Source organism: Cajanus cajan, chromosome 2 (genome assembly GCF_000230855.2).
Source record: "Cajanus cajan strain Asha chromosome 2, NIPB_CcT2T_4, whole genome shotgun sequence".
Classification (NCBI taxonomy): Eukaryota; Viridiplantae; Streptophyta; class Magnoliopsida; order Fabales; family Fabaceae; genus Cajanus; species Cajanus cajan.
In genome coordinates this window covers 56,511,622-56,533,976 of record NC_138518.1, presented here as the reverse complement: position 1 = coordinate 56,533,976, position 22,355 = coordinate 56,511,622, and the positions used below count along the sequence as shown (strand labels likewise).

At 37.8% G+C, this 22,355-nt stretch overlaps 1 protein-coding gene and 1 long non-coding RNA gene across 3 annotated transcripts; both read right to left on the bottom strand.

Moving 5' to 3' along the window:
• Window positions 1-11: 11 nt before the first annotated feature.
• LOC109791376 (uncharacterized) lies at window positions 12-13,813 on the bottom strand. The gene is made up of 4 exons (XM_083068475.1): window positions 13,461-13,813; window positions 12,362-12,598; window positions 2,294-2,638; window positions 12-1,954 (listed from the first exon to the last, which is right to left on the bottom strand). The coding sequence occupies exons 1-4, from the start codon at window positions 13,738-13,740 to the stop codon at window positions 195-197; spliced, it is 2,622 nt and encodes an 873-aa protein (XP_082924601.1). The 5' UTR covers window positions 13,741-13,813; the 3' UTR covers window positions 12-194.
• A 2,859-nt stretch (window positions 13,814-16,672) lies between these two features.
• Window positions 16,673-20,591, bottom strand: LOC145955311 (uncharacterized). 2 transcript variants are annotated; one of them, XR_014431938.1, is made up of 5 exons: window positions 19,796-20,591; window positions 19,545-19,675; window positions 18,642-18,722; window positions 17,248-17,391; window positions 16,673-17,164 (listed from the first exon to the last, which is right to left on the bottom strand). It is a non-coding gene; the product is annotated as an uncharacterized LOC145955311 (long non-coding RNA). The 2 variants fall into 2 exon arrangements; XR_014431937.1 differs by having other exon boundaries at window positions 17,248-18,722.
• Window positions 20,592-22,355: the final 1,764 nt, after the last annotated feature.

The following is a 22,355-nucleotide window of genomic DNA, read 5'->3' as shown; positions in this document are numbered from 1 at the left end:
TAAACTAATAATATAACAAATAATAAATTTTAAAGTTAAATAAAAAATGTATTATAAATAAGGTGATAAGTAAATACATGTGTCCTAGTATATAATTAGACAATGACAAAGAATGTTGATACATAGAAGATTTGGAAACATGTGTGTAATAAATTCACCTACGTAAATTAAATTTCTCTTCAAATAACATATATTCAACACTTTATGACTTGGTCTTCAACACTATTCGGCCATTCAAAGGACTGTTTGGAGACTTGTTTCCCTTCTGCGTACTGCAGTGATGGAAATATTTGTGGCAAATCTTTGGGTTTAACGTCCATATCATTTAGGTACTTGAGACGCAGGATCTCAACTTTTCTAAACATATAGAAAGGGAAACTTGTGAGTTTTCCTCCCTTTATATATAGCTTCCTCAAAGTATGTAACGGTGGAATATTAATTTCTTTCCTAGGAAAGCATTGAAGGTCCAACTTTTCCAATCTTGGTGGAAGACTGATCACATTATGCATGGACCTCAAGTTAGACGACACACCCCATGATATTTTGAGACATTTAACTTCCTCCAAATCTTTTAAGCTGTCAAAATCCTCAGCTTGGACCACAGCTTCACTTCCAATATGTATGCTCAGTCGTTTTAATTTTTTTAATTTTGCAAGATCTGATATTCTAGGACTCTTGTTAGAATTGCCTACTACAAATCCCTTGAGTACTTGGAGCTCAGAGAGCTTCTCAATCCCTTTTGGCATGCTCTCCAACAAGTAACACTGAGATGCATCCAAGTGTGTGAGCTTTTTCAATAATGCAATTTCAACAGGAAGAGTTTCGAGGTTATGACAAGCCTTGAGATCAAGAATTTGTAGGCTGACAAGTTGAGCAATGGAGGGTGGCAGCTCGGTTATTCTTGATATACCACGAAGGCTTAGATACTTTAAATGTTTTTGACCCTTCAAGTCTTTCATGAAATTTATACTATCCACTTCAATGTGATGAAAAGGTGATTCGTGCCAACGACCAAGCTGAAGCACCACCATCTTCTTCATTTTAGTCATCCATTGAGGTTCAACACTAAGATAACTCGCACCAACATTAAAAACACTTCTCCAGTGGTCAAATTTGTCATCAAACTCACCACTTATTTTAACTTTTTTTTGGTCAAGTACTAAATAAGCAGGACTATTATTGTGATGCGAAGAGGTTATTACTTGTGAAATTTTTTCAAAAGGCTGATTATTTTCTCCTAGCAGTACTGATGATACCAACATGTGACGGATCCAAGGACTAATTTTAAATTTATTCACAATGGGACACTTGCTATTACCATGTGATACAATCAGATATGAATTCAGCAGCTCGTCAAAAACATCCTCACCTTCTTCTTCAGCTGTTTTCTCTGTTGTATCTTTTACAAAACCTTCTCCAATCCACCAGTTAATTATATGTCTTTTCCTTATAACAACATTTTCAGGGAAAACTGAAAGGGACAAGCAGCAAAGTTTTGAATGTAGATTAAGGGCATCATAACTAGCCTGGAACCTTTTCAAGACTAGATTCACGTCATTGTTTTGGCTTAATAAAGATAGTGTGGGGTGTTGCACTGGTTTAGATGCTTTGGCTTGGCTTGATGAGTTATCAACTACTTCATCACTTTGACTAACACCAAGCTTTTTAGTTGAGTCCTTAATCCTTTTATGAATGGCGTTCACGACACTATCCAGCAACTCCTCCTTAGAAACTTTATGCTTGTCATCTTCATCCAAACTTTTTGTGTTGGAGATTTGAAGAACATCTTCCAGCTGGGCACCTAACATGTTCCAGAGTCCTTCATTTTTCTTCCATGAGGAAAACTTTGCCTTCATGTTATCGATCTCAGACTTCAATCTCTCCAACTTTTCATCAACGGGTTCATCTTTTTCCACAACCTTGTCTGGTGCCTCTTGGCTTGGAGATGGCTTATCTTTTAGCACAAATAAAATGTGTTGAATGAGACGCATGAATTTGATGTGAGAATTAATTACAATTTAATGATTATTCCTATGGAAATTAATGATACTTGTGCAACAAATTATGTAATAAATTTTATAATTAAGAGATAAAAAGAGAAAGAAATTTGAAATATAATAAATTATGAAGTAAAGCGAGATAAACACAAAAATATATATATATATATATATATATATATATATATAATAATAATAATAATCTTGTATGAATTATTATATGAACAGTTATACATATATCATCATTCTTATTAGAAATATGTAAGACATTGATGTGTTTAGTAGGGATAAAATACCTGAGGCTTTTTGCAGACCCACCAACTCCTCCCTTGATTTTTGGTTTTGTAGCTCTAAACCTTTTGTTTCACTTTTATTTGTATCTGCCTCAGCCAAAATTCTTTCGTTGAAGTTTCGAAGAAGATCTTCCACGGCTCTTAAAGTGTTGTGGAGTTCTTCATTTTGCTTCACTGTGGAAAACTTGGTCTTCATGTTGTCTAGCTCAAACTTCAAACTCTCAAACATTTCATCAATTGATACATTTTCTTCCACACTTTCCTTGTCTTGTGCCTTCTGGCTTGATACATCTTCTTCCACACGTTCCTCGTCTGGTGCCTTCTGGCTTGGAGATGGCTTATCAACAACTATGAACACATAAATATGGGTATCAAATGAGGTACAAATATTCGATATGTGGTTGCTGATGATTACTATTATTAAAAAAAAATGTTAGTAAGATTGTCTCAAACATTATTATCTGAACTTATTTTTTATTAGTGGTTGAAATTTATTATAAAAAAAAAAAAAAAAGATCCCACTTCACATTTTGTGTGATTCACTCATAATTATGTAATTTCTAACAAATTAATTTTAATCAACAATCTCTTGTCTTTTATAAAAGAAAAAAGCACATGCTCAATTTTGTTCTATATTTTTTTTAACCTCATAATATTTTATCTATCATTGTTATTTAAAAATTAATTTTTCATATTTTGAAATAAAAGTATAAAAAATTAAATAAATTTTATATTATAATATAAATTAAATATGATATATCTAAAATATAATTTATATGATATAAATACTTATTTATTATAATTTTTTAGTTATAAAAAATAAAAAACTTTAGTTTGAATATCACACTATTATAAAATACTTATATATATATATATATATATATATATATATATATATATATATATATATATATATATATATATATATATATCAAAGACACTATTGACCTTTTGTGTCATTTTCTTTAGAATCTTGTGCAGGCTCGACAATCAGCAGAACCTTTTGCATTGAAGTTTTGAAGAAGATCTTTCGTGGCTCTTAACATGTCCAAGACTTCCTCATTTTTCTTAACTGCAGAAAACTTCGCCTTCGTGATATCTATCTCAGACTTCAAGCTATCCAACTTTTCATCAATGGGTACGTCTTCTTCCTCACTTTTCTTCTCTTGTGTTGTCTCTTGGCTTGAAGGTGGCTTATCAATACCTACGAGCATTGATAATGTAAGACCCACTTTCTCTCTTTCTCCTCTTTTTCTTTTTCCCCCCAAACCCTCTCGCTCTCATTCTTCCCATTTACGCTTCTCCTCCATTTGCTGTCTCTAGGTGGTGGTGCGGAGTAGCTTCTTGGGGGGTGCTAATCACAGAGAGCAAGAGGTAGGAGAGCTGATTTCTTGTCCGAGAGCTGAGTCCCCAAGCTTGTTCTTCCTCTTTGTTCAAGCTCTCTTTCGTCCCTCTCTTCCGTTCTTCTTGTCCCGAAGCTCCAATTTCTGGATTCCAGGTAAGGGAAGCTAGTCCTTGGGGTTTTGTGTGGTTGAAAATGAGTTATATGAACTCTCGTGGCTGATGATGAGTGATTATAATTGCTGTGTTGCTGGAAACTTGGGGTTCTTGGTGTTTTGAGGGTTTAAGTCAAAAATTTGGATTTTTGCTTTGATTTGTTGTTGCATGCACATAAAGTTGGTATCTTTGAACTCCTTGGTGAAAATGTGACATTTTGGCTGGATTGCATGCTTGTTTGCTGTTAAGATTTGCAGGTTTTGAGCAACTTTTCGAACTTGGGGAAGTTACTGATGAGTTCGCGCTGAGCGCTGTTCTTCGCGCCGGGCGCGCGACCACCAGGAGACTCTGTTTAGGCAAGCCCGCTGGGTGCAAGGCTGTGTGCGCTGGGCGAGCTTGCAAATGGGGGTCTCTGGTTGGCCCGCGCCGGGCGTGACTCGAGCTGCGCTGGGCGCGATGTTAAGAGTAACAGGTTTTTGGGATACTTGGACTGCGCTAGGCCCACTTTTGGACTCGCGGGGCGCGGAGGCTCCTTGGGAGTCTCTGCCAAGGGCAAGCCGGGCGCAATTGTGAATTGCGCTGGGCGCGAGACCCTGGTAGGTCTCTGCCTTCCCCACGCTGGGCGCGGGTTAGGCTCCGCTGGGCGCACGAGACTCCTTGAGTCTCTGCCAGACAGGCACTAGGCGCAATTTGGAATTGCGCCAGGCGCGGGAGAGCCTTGGTGCTCTCGGGTTGAGTCGCGCTGGGCGCAACCTCGAGTGCGCTGGGCGCGCAAGGAGATGATGATCTATAGGATGTTGACAGTTGAGTTGTGCCGAAATTGTTAATCAATGATGTTATATGCTGAACCAAGCGAATTTGATGAATATGTTGTGATGATTAGGGGATAAAGCTGAGATAAATATGTTAGTTGTATTAGAGGTGTATTGTTGAGCTGGAATCAATGGATTAATAAAAGAAATTATATAGTATAGCGGAATTATAGACCGTTGGGCTGAATCGTAGAAAGTAATAATTTTGTTGAATTGCTGTGCTGTGCTGTGCTGTACTGTGCTGAGATATGCTGGGCTGGGTGATATTATAGCCGCTAAGTCGGTGCTGTTGTTAGCCACACATGTGGTGCTGATTCTAACCGCTAAGGCGGTGCTGTTGTTGCCGTTTTGCGGTGCCGTTATAGCCACTAGAGTGGTGCTGTTGTTGCTGCTAAGCAGTGCTGATATTGCCGCATTGCGGTGCTGATATTGTTGAGTGGTATAAGCTGTACAAGTGTGCTGATAACTGTATCTGTTGTTATTTATATTGACAATTATATAATTGTATGCTGAATTTTAATTTCACTAGCTTACCCTTTTGTTGTTTTCCATGTTTTTGGACTGCGATGATCATACTATGTATGGGAGCAGGGCAGGAATAGAGGTGCGTCTTGTGGTGAGGTTGGTGGACCTTGCAGCTGTTTTGCTTGGCGATGTTGTTTTGCTTGTGGCTACGTGGGATAGTAGCATTTGGTTGTATTTTTCTTTAGTACATTTTAACTCTAGTCAGACTGGAACCTTGTATATCTATATATTCTAGATCCTATATTCATATACTTGTTCTATCTGTCTGGTGTTTCTAGTGTGCTATGCCGGGCGTAGTGACCAGTCGGGTCGTTACACTTTAGTGGTATCAGAGCAGTTCGAGTCTAGTGGACACTCTTTGGGGGTGGTCCCTTTAGGCTTTTTGCTGTGTTAGCTCTGTGCTGTGTTGTTTTGCTGTGATGTTTGCTGTGCTGAAATTGTTGTGGTGATTTGTTGTGCTGTTGTTTTTGTGTGGTTTAGTTATTGTTTACTAAAGATGTTGTTACCTTTGTAGAAGATGACTAGGACAAATGAGCAGATAGCCCGTGCCCTAGAGATGTTGGCCATGGCTATGCAACAGCAAAATGCCTATTTTGCTAGGATGGAGGCTGAGAGAGCTGCAGCTGGTGCAGCAAGACCTGCAGGGTCACAGGAGAGCCGGGATCTTGCTGAGTTCCGGAAGTGTAATCCTCCACAGTTTGCAGGAGATGCGGATCCAGAAGTGGCTGACCGCTGGATCCGTGAATTAGAGAAGATCTTTACCGTACTGGGATGTCCTCCAGAGAGGAGGTTAGCATACGCTGTATACATGCTTGTTGGGGAGGCTGAACATTGGTGGAGAGGCACCTATCAGATGCTTGCTGCTAGGGGAGTTACAGTTGATTGGGAGTGCTTCCGGACAGTGTTTATGGAGAAGTTCTTCCCGGAAAGCGTCAGGCATGCCAAGGAGGCAGAGTTTATGCGATTGCATCAGGGTGGGATGACAGTATCAGAGTATGCGATAAAATTCGAGCACCTAGCCCGTTTTTATTCGCAGGGTATGCCTGAGGCTTGGAAATGCAGGAAATTTGCAGATGGATTGAAATATGAGCTGAAGAGGATGGTGGTGCCTATGGCCATCACGGAGTTCCCAGCCTTAGTGGAGAAGGCGAAGGTAGTTGAGCAGTTGGAAGGTGGCAACCGTGCGGTGAGGACTATTGGGGGACCATCTGGGTCCAAGAAGGGTGAGAGTCAGAGGAAACCTTATGACAGGCCCCAACCACAGCAAGGGGGTTCTGTTTCTAGGCGATCTTCCAGTGCTGCTAGTGGAGGTAGACAGAGTGGAGGTGCTACTCTGAGATGTTTTAGGTGTGCTGGGCCCCACTTTATCAAGGACTGTCTGCACACGGAGAGCCGTTGCTTCAGATGTCATCAGATGGGCCACGAATCGGCAAACTGTCCTACGAGGGATAGACCAGAGAGGAGCACTCAGAGGAGTAATGTACAGAGGGCTGATACTCAGAGGAGTAGTGCACAGAGAGCTGATACACAGAGGGGTGACAGACCTTCTACTGCTGGTAGGGTATTTGCTTTGACGGGTGCTGAGGCTTCGACTTCTTCTGATCTTGTGAAGGGGAAGGGCAAGGCCGCTGGTAAGGATGTGATGATTCTATTTGACTCTGGTGCTACGCATTCATTTATATCATATGCATGTGCTGCTTTGTTGGGTGTGCCTGTGTGTGAGTTGGGGTTGAGACTACTTGTGTCGACGCCCGCTTCTACTTCTGTGATCGCTTCTGAATTATGCGTGGGTTGTCCAGTTGTGGTGAATGAGAAGAAGTACAAGGTGAACTTGATTTGTTTACCTTTGGTGGATATTGACATAATCTTAGGGATGGATTGGTTGTCTGCCAATCGCATCCTTATAGACTGTGCCAATAGGCGGTTAATCTTTCCTCAAGAAGAGGATGAGCTGTTGATCTCAGCTGTCCAAGCTGAGTCCTTGCTGAGGGATGGGGCAGAGTGCTGTCTTCTGCTTGCTACCACGAGTGTGGAGACCGAGAGGATCTTAGCTGGTATCGATGTGGTGAGGGAGTATGCCGAGGTGTTCCCTGACGAGGTGCCTGGGTTGCCTCCTGTTAGGGAGATGGAGTTCAGCATTGACCTGGTTCCAAGTGCGGGACCAGTGTCAGTAGCTCCCTATAGGATGGCTCCTGCTGAGCTGGCTGAGCTGAAAGATCAGTTGGAGGACTTATTGGAAAAGCAATTGGTGCGACCGAGTGTTTCACCGTGGGGTGCCCCTGTGTTGTTGGTAAAGAAGAAGGATGGGGGTAGTCGACTGTGTGTTGATTACCGGCAGCTGAACAAATTGACCATTAAGAACAAATATCCACTTCCCCGGATAGATGACTTAATGGATCAGCTGAGGGGCGCGTCGGTGTTTTCTAAGATTGACTTGAGGTCAGGATATCACCAGATTAGGGTGAAGGAGGGTGACATACCGAAGACTGCTTTCAGGACTAGGTATGGTCACTATGAATATGTTGTGATGCCGTTCGGTGTGACCAACGCCCCCGTAGTGTTCATGGACTACATGAACAGGATCTTCCGGCCGTTATTGGATAAATTCGTAGTAGTGTTTATTGATGATATCTTAATCTATTCAAGGACCTCGGAGGAACATGGAGAGCACTTGAGGACAGTGTTGGAGATTTTGAAAGCGAAGCAATTGTATGCTAAGCTTTCAAAATGTGAGTTCTAGTTGGACGAGGTGAAGTTCTTGGGCCACGTGATTTCAGTTAAGGGGATTGCTGTTGATCCGGCTAAGGTGGAGTCGGTATTGCAGTGGGAGCGCCCGAGGACTGTCACGGATATACGGAGCTTTGTGGGCTTAGCGGGTTACTATCGGAGGTTCATTGAAGGGTTCTCTAGGATAGTAGCGCCTCTGACCCAGTTGACGAGGAAGGAGCAGCCGTTTATTTGGACAGATGCCTGTGAGCGGAGCTTTGAGGAGTTGAAGAGAAGGTTGACTACTTCTCCTGTGTTGGTGTTACCGGATTCTGGTGAGCCTTTTGACGTGTACTGTGATGCTTCTCATCAGGGTCTGGGGTGTGTGCTGATGCAAAACGGGAGAGTGGTGGCATATGCTTCAAGGCAACTGAAGATTCATGAGAGGAACTACCCCACTCATGACTTAGAGTTAGCAGCTGTGGTGTTTGCCTTGAAAATTTGGAGGCATTATTTATATGGTGCTCGGTTCAACGTTTTTAGTGATCACAAGAGTCTGAAGTACTTATTTGATCAGAAAGAGCTGAACATGAGGCAGAGGCGGTGGATGGAGTTTCTGAAGGATTATGATTTTCAGTTGATGTATCATCCGGGCAAGGCCAATGTGGTGGCAGATGCACTAAGTAGGAAATCCATCCACATGTCGAACACGATGGTGAGAGAGCTGGAGCTGGTTGAGAAGTTCAGAGATTTGAATCTCTGTGTGAAGTTAGCTCAGGATCACATTAGTTGTGGGGCAGTTACCATAACTAATGAGTTCTTGAGGCAGGTTGGACTCAAGCAGTTGCAGGATGAGGAATTGGTGAGACTTCTTGGTTTATTGGGCACCGAGAAAGCTGCTGGTTTTGAGCTGGGAGAAGATGGGATCTTGAGGTTTAGGGGCAGGATTTGCCTACCTCAGGATGCTGAGCTGAAGAGAGCTGTGCTGGAGGAGGGCCACAAAAGTAGACTTAGCATACACCCAGGTATGACTAAGATGTACCAAGACCTCAAGAAGACTTTCTGGTGGTCTGGTATGAAGAGAGAGATAGCTGAGTATGTGGCGGTCTGTTTGACCTGTCAGAAGGCAAAGGTTGAGCATCAGAAGCCGAGTGGGTTAATGCAGCTGATGGAAATTCCGGAATGGAAGTGGGATAGCATTACTATGGATTTCATTGTGGGGTTGCCTAGGTCCGCTAGGAATAGTGATGCTATCTGGGTAATTGTTGATCGGTTGACCAAGTGTGCGCATTTCTTGCCTGTCAACATGAAGTGGTCCTTAGAGAAGCTGACACAGTTGTATGTGAGGGAGATAGTACGGTTGCACGGGGTGCCTTCCAGTATTATTTTCAACCGAGATCCGAGGTTCACTTCCAGATTCTGGCAGAGTCTACACCAGGCTTTAGGCACAAAGCTGAAGCTGAGTTCTGCTTATCATCCGCAGACGGATGGTCAGTCGGAGAGGACGATTCAGTCTTTGGAGGATCTGCTGAGGGCTTGTGTATTAGACCATTTGGGTAGCTGGGAGGAAGTCCTACCGCTGGTGGAGTTTACTTACAACAACAGCTTTCATGCTAGTATTGGTATGGCGCCATTTGAAGCCTTGTATGGTAGGAGATGTAGGACTCCTCTGTGCTGGTATCAGGATGGTGAGTCAGTGGTTGTGGGACCGGAGTTGATCCTACAGACTACTGAGAAGGTGAAGATGATTCAGGAGAAAATGAGGACTGCCCAGAGTAGGCAGAAATCATATGCTGACAAAAGGCGTAAGCCTTTGGAGTTTGCTGAGGGAGAACATGTGTTTCTGAAGGTGACTCCGACTTCTGGTGTGGGTAGAGCGCTGAAGGCTCGGAAGTTAACACCAAGATTCGTGGGTCCCTATCAGATAATACAGCGTGTGGGTCCGGTTGCTTATCGGTTGGCTTTGCCACCGTCTCTTTCAAACCTACACGATGTATTTCATGTGTCTCAACTGAGGAAGTACATTCATGACCCGAGTCATGTGGTGGAGCTAGATGATGTACAGGTGAAAGAAAATTTGACGTATGAGAAGTTGTCAGTAGCTGTGGTTGATCATAAGCTGAAAGAGTTGAGAGGCAAGTCCATTCCTCTTGTAAAGGTGCTGTGGGATGCAGCTACTGGTGAGGCTACTTGGGAAGTTGAGCAGCAGTGCCGAGTGCAGTATCCGTTTCTTTTCCCAAGTAAGTCTGTTTTCGGGGGCGAAAACTCTTGTTGTTGGGGAGGTTGTAAGACCCACTTTCTCTCTTTCTCCTCTTTTTCTTTTTCCCCCCAAACCCTCTCGCTCTCATTCTTCCCATTTACGCTTCTCCTCCATTTGCTGTCTCTAGGTGGTGGTGCGGAGTAGCTTCTTGGGGGGTGCTAATCACAGAGAGCAAGAGGTAGGAGAGCTGATTTCTTGTCCGAGAGCTGAGTCCCCAAGCTTGTTCTTCCTCTTTGTTCAAGCTCTCTTTCGTCCCTCTCTTCCGTTCTTCTTGTCCCGAAGCTCCAATTTCTGGATTCCAGGTAAGGGAAGCTAGTCCTTGGGGTTTTGTGTGGTTGAAAATGAGTTATATGAACTCTCGTGGCTGATGATGAGTGATTATAATTGCTGTGTTGCTGGAAACTTGGGGTTCTTGGTGTTTTGAGGGTTTAAGTCAAAAATTTGGATTTTTGCTTTGATTTGTTGTTGCATGCACATAAAGTTGGTATCTTTGAACTCCTTGGTGAAAATGTGACATTTTGGCTGGATTGCATGCTTGTTTGCTGTTAAGATTTGCAGGTTTTGAGCAACTTTTCGAACTTGGGGAAGTTACTGATGAGTTCGCGCTGAGCGCTGTTCTTCGCGCCGGGCGCGCGACCACCAGGAGACTCTGTTTAGGCAAGCCCGCTGGGTGCAAGGCTGTGTGCGCTGGGCGAGCTTGCAAATGGGGGTCTCTGGTTGGCCCGCGCCGGGCGTGACTCGAGCTGCGCTGGGCGCGATGGTTTTTGGGATACTTGGACTGCGCTAGGCCCACTTTTGGACTCGCGGGGCGCGAAGGCTCCTTGGGAGTCTCTGCCAAGGGCACGCCGGGCGCAATTGTGAATTGCGCTGGGCGCGAGACCCTGGTAGGTCTCTGCCTTCCCCACGCTGGGCGCGGGTTAGGCTCCGCTGGGCGCACGAGACTCCTTGAGTCTCTGCCAGACAGGCGCTAGGCGCAATTTGGAATTGCGCCAGGCGCGAGAGAGCCTTGGTGCTCTCGGGTTGAGTCGCGCTGGGCGCAACCTCGAGTGCGCCGGGCGCGCAAGGAGATGATGATCTATAGGATGTTGACAGTTGAGTTGTGCCGAAATTGTTAATCAATGATGTTATATGCTGAACCAAGCGAATTTGATGAATATGTTGTGATGATTAGGGGATAAAGCTGAGATAAATATGTTAGTTGTATTAGAGGTGTATTGTTGAGCTGGAATCAATGGATTAATAAAAGAAATTATATAGTATAGCGGAATTATAGACCGTTGGGCTGAATCGTAGAAAATAATAATTTTGTTGAATTGCTGTGCTGTGTTGTGCTGTACTGTGCTGAGATATGCTGGGCTGGGTGATATTATAGCCGCTAAGTCGGTGCTGTTGTTAGCCACACATGTGGTGCTGATTCTAACCGCTAAGGCGGTGCTGTTGTTGCCGTTTTGCGGTGCCGTTATAGCCACTAGAGTGGTGCTGTTGTTGCCGTTTTGCGGTGCCGTTATAGCCACTAGAGTGGTGCTGTTGTTGCTGCTAAGCAGTGCTGATATTGCCGCATTGCGGTGCTGATATTGTTGAGTGGTATAAGCTGTACAAGTGTGCTGATAACTGTATCTGTTGTTATTTATATTGACAATTATATAATTGTATGCTGAATTTTAATTTCACTAGCTTACCCTTTTGTTGTTTTCCATGTTTTTGGACTGCGATGATCATACTATGTATGGGAGCAGGGCAGGAATAGAGGTGCGTCTTGTGGTGAGGTTGGTGGACCTTGCAGCTGTTTTGCTTGGCGATGTTGTTTTGCTTGTGGCTACGTGGGATAGTAGCATTTGGTTGTATTTTTCTTTAGTACACTTTAACTCTAGTCAGACTGGAACCTTGTATATCTATATATTCTAGATCCTATATTCATATACTTGTTCTATCTGTCTGGTGTTTCTAGTGTGCTATGCCGGGCGTAGTGACCAGTCGGGTCGTTACAGATAAAATATGGGTACTACATATATTTGATATGATAATATAAGATTTAATGATTATTATTACTCTAAATTGCAGTTACAGTGGCAATCACAATTGCATTGTAGTATTTAAAATTGTGTAAAAACTTATAGGAAAATGTAGGTGATGTGATCGCAATTGCACTTAAATTCTCTTGTCATGAGCGAAAACTTTAATGTTGTGACAGCAATTGTTGTTGTCTATCGCAATTTAAAACCATATTAAAATACTGACTATAATATGATGTTGATTTTACATATAAAATACCAGTGGCTTTGAGTTGATCCACCAACTTCTCCCCAGATGTTTGACTTTGATTAGCATCTCCTGCGGGATCGAAATGCTCTGTGAAACTTTTTTCCTTGAAGTTTTGAAGAAGATCTTCCACATCTTTTAATTTTTCCCTGAGTTTTAATTCGTTTTTCTTTTCGATGGGAAACTTCTTCATTTTGTCTAGCTCGGACTTCAAACTCTCCAACTTTTTATCAATGGCTACATCAGTACCTATGAGCATGGATAGAATACAATTATCAAATGAGATACATATATTAATTTGACGTGATGATATATATATATATATATATATATATATATATATATATATATATATATATTATAACTTATAAAAAAAATATCCTTTAGGTGTATAAACTATTGTCAATTTTCATTTTTAAAGCGTGCATAAAAAAACTAGATAAAAGTAAGCATAAAATAAAATTTGTATATAAAGCGTGCATAAAAATAATGCATAAAACTTCTTAATATATATATATATATATATATATATATATATATATATATATAATTTAAAGAAAAATTACATTAATTAAGTAATTTAATATCAATATGTATCTCGGTTCTGTTAACATACAAATATAAAAAATAGTCACAAGTATTCATTAACGATATTTATTTTTTTATGTGTGACGGATATTATATGCAAATATCTACAGATAGAGGGTTTTTTTTTATATTTTTTTTACATCCTAATTCGAAATATATTTTTGGATCTCATTAAAATCAAAATAGAAAGAAATTTTATGATATCCTCAGAAATTTTAAGATTAAGCATGTTATTGAGAAAAAACTAGCGCCCCTTTTTTATGTGTCTAATGTTCAACTATATATTAACCCCTATTAACCCAAAAAATAATAATTTGTACTAAAACCTTTAAATTTTTCTGAAAACAATCGCAAATCTGAAAAATTAGGAAATAGAAAAAATGAAAATAAAAAAGATGTGAAGAGTATTCATTTTTCTCATTCCCTGCTTGAACATCATATTGGTGAAGAAGATGAAGCAATAATAAGCATGATATACTAAAAGTAAATGCTAGTATTGGTGTTTCAAATTAAAACTTCTCACCCTTTTCTAGATTGGCTTTAATTGCATCATGAAAGCGACTTGTAATTTCGATGATTTTTGGAGGTTTGAAGTCGCGAAGAAGGTCATCCACTAATTTTAACGTGTCAAGGAGTTCTTCTTTGTTCCTTTTCACTGTGGAAAACAAATCCTTTATGTTTTCTAGCTCTGACATCAAATTCTCCAGCTTTTCAGCAATACTTGGAGTTTCCTTGCTCTTAACTGATGTCAAACGTCTTTTCAGTGAAGGCACTGCCTTCATGGGGTTCGTTCTGATAGACATTATTCCTAAGTTAGATTTGGTGATCGAGTGGTGACAAGTTTTGTGGTTTTGTGAATAATTGAAGACAGGAAGCAAGATATTTTTATATACAAAAGATTTAGATGACTATGGCATCTAATTAAATATACTCACAAGCAAGGAATTGAAGGAATCAAATTATAAAAGTTTCACGTTATTCTTTATCCCTTAATTAGTTAACACTTTACTAATTATCCTTAATTACTTCTCTTTACATTTCAGGAAAATACAACAAGTGCTTTTAGTGTATTGGTTAAAAAATCAAAAGTAAAATTCTTTTATTAAAAAATGTATCTAATATTCTTTTGTGTAACTTTATTTTAATTTTTCATGAAAACCTTCTGCATAGAAATTGACTCTTTAGCCAGTATTCATAAGACACTAGCTGGTTAGTAGAAGCTACATTTTATAATAATTTGCACTCTAATATTTTATTTTTAATTATTGGTTGATTAAACACTGTACTTAAAAATATTTGAAATAAAAGAAATACAAGCAATTATGAAACAAATTTATTTTAAATTAAATTTTATCTATTAAACTGATAAAAAAAATAATGAGGATCAATTATTTTTTATTTAATGAAATTTTATAAACATAATTTACTTTAAATTTAATGATTGAATCAATTAATTTTGTATTTTACATAAAAATATTAAATGATGTACACACCAAAGTTATATATACACAACACACAGAAAAAACAATTGATATTTATTTGTTGTCAAGTTTAACAAATTTACAGCTTAACAATATTTTTAAAAATATTATATTTCAACAATCCTAGAATTATATGAGAGTTTAGGGTTTAGGGTTTAAGGATTAAGGTTCGAACCTATCTCGATCAATTTGAACGGGAGAACCCGTCTTTATCAGGTTCAGGTTCAAGTTCAGGTTTTTTCCAATTGATAAAATTGAGAGTCCCGCCCCGCTTAATAATATAATTAAAAAATTATTTATATATATAAACAAAAATTAGAAATATTTATATATAAAAATTTGTATTATTTTATTTTTCTTTTATTTTTTTTAAATTTGTGCATATTTATTTAAAAAATAAAAATAAATAAAATAAAAAAAGGTAAGAATGAGGTCGGAGACAAGAATGAATACCCAAATTTTACTCCCAACAAGTATCAGGAACGGGAGCGGTTTAAATTTGTGGGGGTAGGAGCAAGAACGTAAAACCCACCTCTTTCCCCGTTCCCATGCCTATTGACAATGTGCATGATTATTGGGATAATTTAACATAATCAAATAATTAAATAAGTGAAAGTTAACATTTATTAAAAAATATTAAAAGTGAACACATACACGCATTAAAATTTCTTCTCTGTTTACACTTTATCTTGTAGTTCAACTTGGAGCAAAAATGAAAAAATGGCAAGAATATTTGTCGGCAATTTGAATCCTTACTGTGCGTGTATACTCTATAGTTTGTGCCTTTTGAACTATTTGAAGTTATCTAAAACCTCGAAGATAAACTCATGAATCGGTATTTTTCAACTGATAATTTTCTGCAAACCTCTAAACGGGTGGCAACTGTATATTGTAAATTTAGTGAAAGAGACCCTTCATATATTCGGTTCTACGGGGATCAAATATGATACTAATTAAGCCCTGTGAATAAATACAATTTTGTCCTCGATTGTAACATAAAATTTACTAGATAATACTAATAGTAACTACAAGCAATAAAAAATGTACTCTACTTTATTTTTAATGGGAGATAGTTGTTCTGATAAGATACGTAACATTGAAAAATTAATTAAAATTTGATTTATATTATTTAATTTAAATAGTTTAAATATTTTAATTTTTTTAATTTAATATTTTCATTAAATCTAGTTTATATTAAAATGTGATATTTTTTATCGGTATAATTTTGAGTTTATCTATTATATGTGAAGTTATTCAATGTTTTAGTATATTATGTGTCATAGCATGCAAGGTAGAGGGTATCACAAAAAATGTACTAGTTTATGTCTATTATGATATTGATTAAACAAGATGCTCTTTCACTTAACAATCCACCATTAGTTATATATGATGTTCTTTGGATCCTCGCCCATTTCTTGAATGACTAATTAAAAAGAAAACTATGTCTCTCACTCTTCAACAAAAGTCGAGTATAGGATTATGGCTTCGGTCATTAGTGAAGTGTTTTGGTTGACCCAATTTTGTATCCTTAATTTCACTATTTTGTGACAATCAAGAAGTCATCTATATTGTTTCCAATCCAACATTTCAAGAATGTACAAAACACGTTAAAATAGATACTCACTTTATTCAACATTATGTTCCATTTCAGTTACTTCTACCACATTACACAACATATCCACAAAGTATTATTTGACATATATTTTTTACAAAGGTTCTTGAAAAAGAACATTTTTATTTTAAATTACTTAGCAAGTTGGACATTTCAACCCTTCATGCCCCAACTTGAGGGAGAATATTCATATTATCTTATATTCTCTTTTAATCACTTACCTATTTCTTACCTACATTATTAATTGCTATTTTAATAATTGGTTCCCTAATTATTTGTACAAATTGTAATTACTTAATTAGAAATATTGTAATTAGCTATTCTCTTGAATTAGCAAAAGTTTAGGAAAATAATGTCACGTATCACTACAAGAAAAAATAGAGTTAACGTGGGTTATTTTTGGCATTACCCGCGGTTAAAACCTCCGGAAAATGTATTTCCTGCGGTTGTGATTTTCGCCGGGAAAGCATCCGTGGCAAGCGATTTACCAACGGTTTTTGACAACCCCCGGAAATGCATAGCATACCCACGGTTTTGTAACCCCCGTTAACGACATAGTCTACCAGGGGTTATAAACCCCCGTTAACACCATCATTAATTTCGGCTGTTTGTGATAACCCCGTAATTTACTACGGGCTTTAAACCCCCGTTAATGTCATCACATAATTTGCTGTTTATATAATCCGGTAATTTACCAGGGGTTGTAAACCCTCGTTAACGCCACACTATATTTTTTTTATGTTATTTGTACTTGTAATTTTTAAATCCCTGTAGCTTATAAATGGTTTTTAACCATGTATAATATTTCAATCTATATATAAATTTTGAAATACACAAGTTATATAAATATTAAAAAATAAAATGAACAAACAATCCACAAATTTAATATATTAATAAGCAAATGTACATAAACAAGTCATCCAAAAAAATTCCTAACAAGCAACATCCATAGTTTAGTAATATCCAAAATGACTTTTAAGAAGTAATAAAAACATATCCAACAAAATATTGATTTTCCTAAAACAAAAAGGTCAACATCTTTCCCTAACAAATATAGCCCTATTATCTATCTTGAGAATTTGTTGGAGAATGATTAGGGACATTAATTGGTTGTGCACTTCCTTGGTCAGATACCTACAATTAAATATAAAACTTAGTTAGAAATATAAAGTATATTTTAAAATATTTATAAAACTAATTTAAATTTAAAATATTACCGGTGAAGATTGAAATACAGGCAAGTCAGGAAGCCTTTGACCTTGATAATTCTGTGCAAAAAAATTCATCATAGTCTCAAATCTTTTATTTTGTTCTTCTATTTTCTGATTTTGTTCAGCCATTTGAGATTTCAATTCAATAACCTGTTTCAAAAGAAAAATCAACACAAATAAAAACATAAATAGAAATGAAAATCATACCAATATTAAACGTGACATTTTATTTGTTTTCTTCAAAACTTTAAACCACAATAAGGTTTTAATTATACAGATAATTGACAACAATTATATTAGCTTTGATGATATAATTAGAAAGAATAAGGAAGGAATACATAAACAATAAAATAGAAAGATTAACATATGCAACTAAATATAGTATTTTAGAGCCCTGAATAGTACAAGCTGGTGTGAAAATGACTTGATGGTTCAGATTCAGAACATGCAAAAGTACCGAAAGGCGTGGGATTTTATCTTGTACAAGATGATAAATCAAATTTATTGATGCAGGACCACACTGAGACATATATACACTATGCACCATCAGGGGTCACATATCTACCGGTCTGTATCTGTTATGACTAGCATTTTTACTATTACCATAAATGTATGTAACTATCTAAATCAAAGATACTATAAATATAAACATATAAAGTCTTGGTAAGCTTTATTTAATTTATGAATTTTTAAATTTAAAAATATTTCGAGTTCTTCCAACACAAACAGAAAAATATATATTTAGACTCCAAATCTAGACTTTTTCTGTGATAAAACTGTAATATTAAATTCACAGAATAGTAAAGATTACTCAAAAAAAAACTTATTAAGTACAATGATGACAACAAATATAATATTGATAACTGATGGGAACCAAAAGACCTCTTCTAATTAGCTATTTTGGTGTATAATAAGTACAACCGAATGACATTAGATATTTGCTGTAAATCTTAGTATCCCCATTATTACTGAAATGGTTATGTTGGTTCTGGTGGTGTTGAACACAACCTTTTATATTTCCAATCCTCTAGTATCCTACTTATCTATTCATCAGAATTAGACTCATTCATTATATATGTTACCCACCTGCCCTACAAAATTCAACCACTCCACTCTCATGTGTGTTGATTTTTTCATCAATTGACTACTATACTTTATAAAGTCAATAAACACCATTGGAATCATGATTCATGAATAACATCATGTATACATACAACTAATATCATAACAACAAAAGTCAAATGCCTCGCTCCTTTTGTAAAAACGTCAACCTTATGTCTCAGAAACACAACCCCCTTCAACGTTAGCTGCCACTAATGCTTCTAAAAGATGGCAAGTGAAGCTGAATAAACCATGACAAAATTATAAACCAATGAGCACTGGTTCTGTAAAATTCTTACATGGGAATATGAATCTTTTTATTCGGAAATTAACATCCAATCTGACATCAAATATGGTGGGGTTGTCAACATAGCCATTACCTGAAATTTTCGTTAGCCATGTTAGCTTGTTTAAAAAAAAAAAAAAAAGAGGTTAAAATAACAAGAGGGATTAAAGTGTAACCATAAGATATTCTTAGAGAATAAAATTTATATATTTTGTCATATGACACTAATTTGTCCAGTATAGAGAACAAATTATTATTTTAACCTTTAAAATAATAAGAAAACAGTAAGATTTTTAGACAAGGTCCACAATAGGGTCTAAAAAGAAAAAAGAAAAAATAGAGTACCCCTGTTCTCACTCCCCTGCATCCAGTCGTATATAAATGCATGTTGTGTTGCCCTTTAGGCTTATCTTCCTGGAAGCTACTCACTCATCACTTTCCACTTCTCAGGACCCAAAAAAAGTTTTCTTTTCTTTTTACATATTCTTTGGTAGTATTTAAGAAGGGTTATCAAATAATGGACACAAAGGTACTTTCTTCTGGAATCCACTACCCAAATCTGCCAGACTCTATGGCAACAAATCGGTAATTAATCGGTGAAGCCTGCAGACTCTATGACTTTTTCCAGGCATGTTTCAACATTTTTCTCCATTTTTTTATTATCAATTTGATATATATAAGTTGAAAACACCTATTGATAAATATCTTGGAAAGTTACGTATTCTAGAATGATAATATAACTTGGAAATAATTAAATAGGTAATTAATCATGGGGTGGGTCTAGAAGCAGTGAAGGAAACGGAAGAAGTGGCACATGGATTCTTTAATGCATATCATCGAGACCAACTAATGGAAAGTGTAGTAAACAATAAGCACAAGACCAACTAATGCCAACATACGCAAAATAGTAGCTAACCTGAGACTTGGACCAACAAAGGTCAAGCACATCATCGAGATGGCCCTTAAAGGAACAAACGGGTTTTTCAGTGAGTGCAAACACAGTTTCCGGTACCACTGGTCCAAGCTCAAGGATTTTCTGCTAACAATCTGAAAAAACCCCAAATGAACAACAATGAAGGAATTTTTCCAATGTTAAATCTCAACAATGTGAGTAATACAAGAGATAAATACAGTCTTCAAATGATAAAAGATGAGTGGAAAACATACCTTGGTCAGTGCTATAGAAATCGTAGGCAGTCGGAGAGCGTCGGAGAGAGAGGCTAGGTCATTTGCATTTTTCTGATGGAGTGTTCTTAGTTAGTTCGTGAGAGAGGGAAACCAAAAATAAGTGAGAGGGAAATGAAAAAAAAAATAATTATCATTAGAAAGATAAAAAAAAAAAAACAATATATTATTAAAATATACCAACGGTTTTAAATTTTAACCCCTGTAACTTAATAATACTTAACGGGGGTTATTGAAACCCCAGTTACTTACTTATATTCCCGAGGGTTAGAATAACCCCCATTAAAAAACCCCAGTTAAATATATATTTTTTTGTAGTGTATTATTCAATAATAGATAAAATTGTGACAATCCCCTTATGCACATATTTCTACTTTACTATACAAATATATATACTTAAATTCATGTTGGAAATTATAGATTATCGTAGATGTGTAATAAACTCTCTTTCTCTATATATATTGAGAAAAGAGAAAAGTAAGCATTCTACCTCTATACATAAAGAGACAAAGAAGAAAACAACTTTTCTACACTTAATATTAAGAAGGTTTGGTGAATACTTATGTGACAAACAATATGACCACATTTGTATTATGGATTCACTGTCTTTAAAAAAGAGATATGGAGGATATGGTCTAAGATTCACCAGAACAAGAAATTTCATGCCATTGAACAATCACTAGTACAAAAGACCCCTTTTACGTCGGGTATTTGAAGCCTTTTACGTCGGAAAAGCATTAGACGTCAATACGGGAGACGTAAAATTTACGTCGGGGGTCAAAAACCGACGTAAATTTACGTCGGACATGCCAAGGTCCGACGTAAAAAAGTCATGAAATTTAAAAAAAAAAACGAGTGCAAGCAGAACGGCCCGTTCTCCTTGGAGAACGGCCCGTTCTACTTGGAGAACGGCCCGTGCTCCTTGGAGAACGACCCGTTCTGCTTGGAGAACGGTTTGTTCTCCATGGAGAACGGGCCGTTCTGCTAGCAGAACAGGCCGTTCTCCAAGCAGAATGGCCCGTTCTGCTTGATAGACCCAGGCAGTGGTCACTTCCTTCTGCAGCTTCACAAACACGAAATGCAACACAAACATTATTACGAAAAATACATCCCAGAAAACACAAACATCGGTTAAGGAGTGGTCACTACCTCATAGAAAAACAGATGGATGTATGGTTAAGCCATTTCCATCAACACGCGAAGAAGAAACAACGCAACTCCGAAGAAGAAAAACAGAAAAACGTGAAGATGAGGAAGACAACCATGATTTGAGGAGGAGGCGGAGGGATGAGGAAGAATCCACAACGCGCGGGAGAACGTGAAGATGAAGAAGAATGCCATGATTTGAAATCTGTAGTGCGCGCTCTTGATTTAAGGAGTTATTTACGTCGGACGAAGATGGGTCCGACGTAAATGAGATAATTTACGTCGGCTGCTTTAGCTGTCCGACGTAAATTATCTCATTTACGTCGAACCCATCGATGTCCGACGTAAATTTCCTCCTTTTATTTACGGAAATGCCACCGCGTTTTTACAACGTCGAGTGTGCTAGTTTCCGACGTAAATGAAGAGACGTAGTAGCTCCTTTTTCCACTAGTGAATTCAAATAATTTGATTTTTGTGATTGATCACTCTCTAGGCTATTCAACATAACAAATTGGAACTTATTTAATAAATAGGAAGGATAAACAAATAATCAAAAAATATGTACCAAAAGTTGAAATGAAGTCATTCTTTGCCCTTCGAGAAAAAATTATGCTTCAATTTTATCTTTCCCTAGCCTTCTTCAAGAAAAGAATCTAATTCCAAACTTATGGTCCCTTGTTATTTGTAACGACCCAGCAGGTCACTACACTTACAACCACAGCACACCGGAAACACTTGACAGAATAGAACGAGTATATAAATATAGGATCTAGAATATAAATATATACAAATGTCCCAATCTGACTAGAGTTAGAGCGTACAATACAAAAATTTCATCAAAAGCCACTATGCCAAGTGACTGAAACAAACAAGGCATCAAAAGGAGTCAGTTCCACCTGCCAGCTACAGATACACCATCTATCCCTGCTCTGCTCCCATACATACATAGTATGATCATTGCAGTCCAACCACATGGGAACAACAAAAGGGTAAGCTAGCATAAAAAGAAACATCATATAGAAAGATTTAAGAACTATAAACAACTACAACTATCAACACTTCATCAACATACATCCCATCGGTTTCTCAACATGATCATCAATAAGCATACAATGCGTCGTCACGCATATCAACTCGGAGATCTCCTACAACAACTCAACCTTTCGGCCTACAACAACTCAGCCTTTCGGCCTACAACAACTCAGCCTTTCGGCCTACAACAACTCAGCCAACATACAACATATCACACCACATCATCTTACAACACATCAACACATCTTACAACAATATTCATCTGATACATCTCAACATCATCAACTTCATTATCTACTAGTCACCACATCCTATTCATTCATTTCAACTCAACTTAGCATAAAACAACATTAACTAGCATATA

Coding starts and splice junctions, on each gene's coding strand:
- LOC109791376 (XM_083068475.1), bottom strand. CDS start 13,740: ATGTCTATCAGAACGAACCCCATGAAGGCAGTGCCTTCACTGAAAAGA. Junction 12,599..13,460: donor TAAAGCCAATCTAGAAAAGG/GTGAGAAGTTTT, acceptor CCATGCTCATAG/GTACTGATGTAGCCATTGAT. Junction 2,639..12,361: donor GGATCAACTCAAAGCCACTG/GTATTTTATATG, acceptor ATGTGTTCATAG/TTGTTGATAAGCCATCTCCA.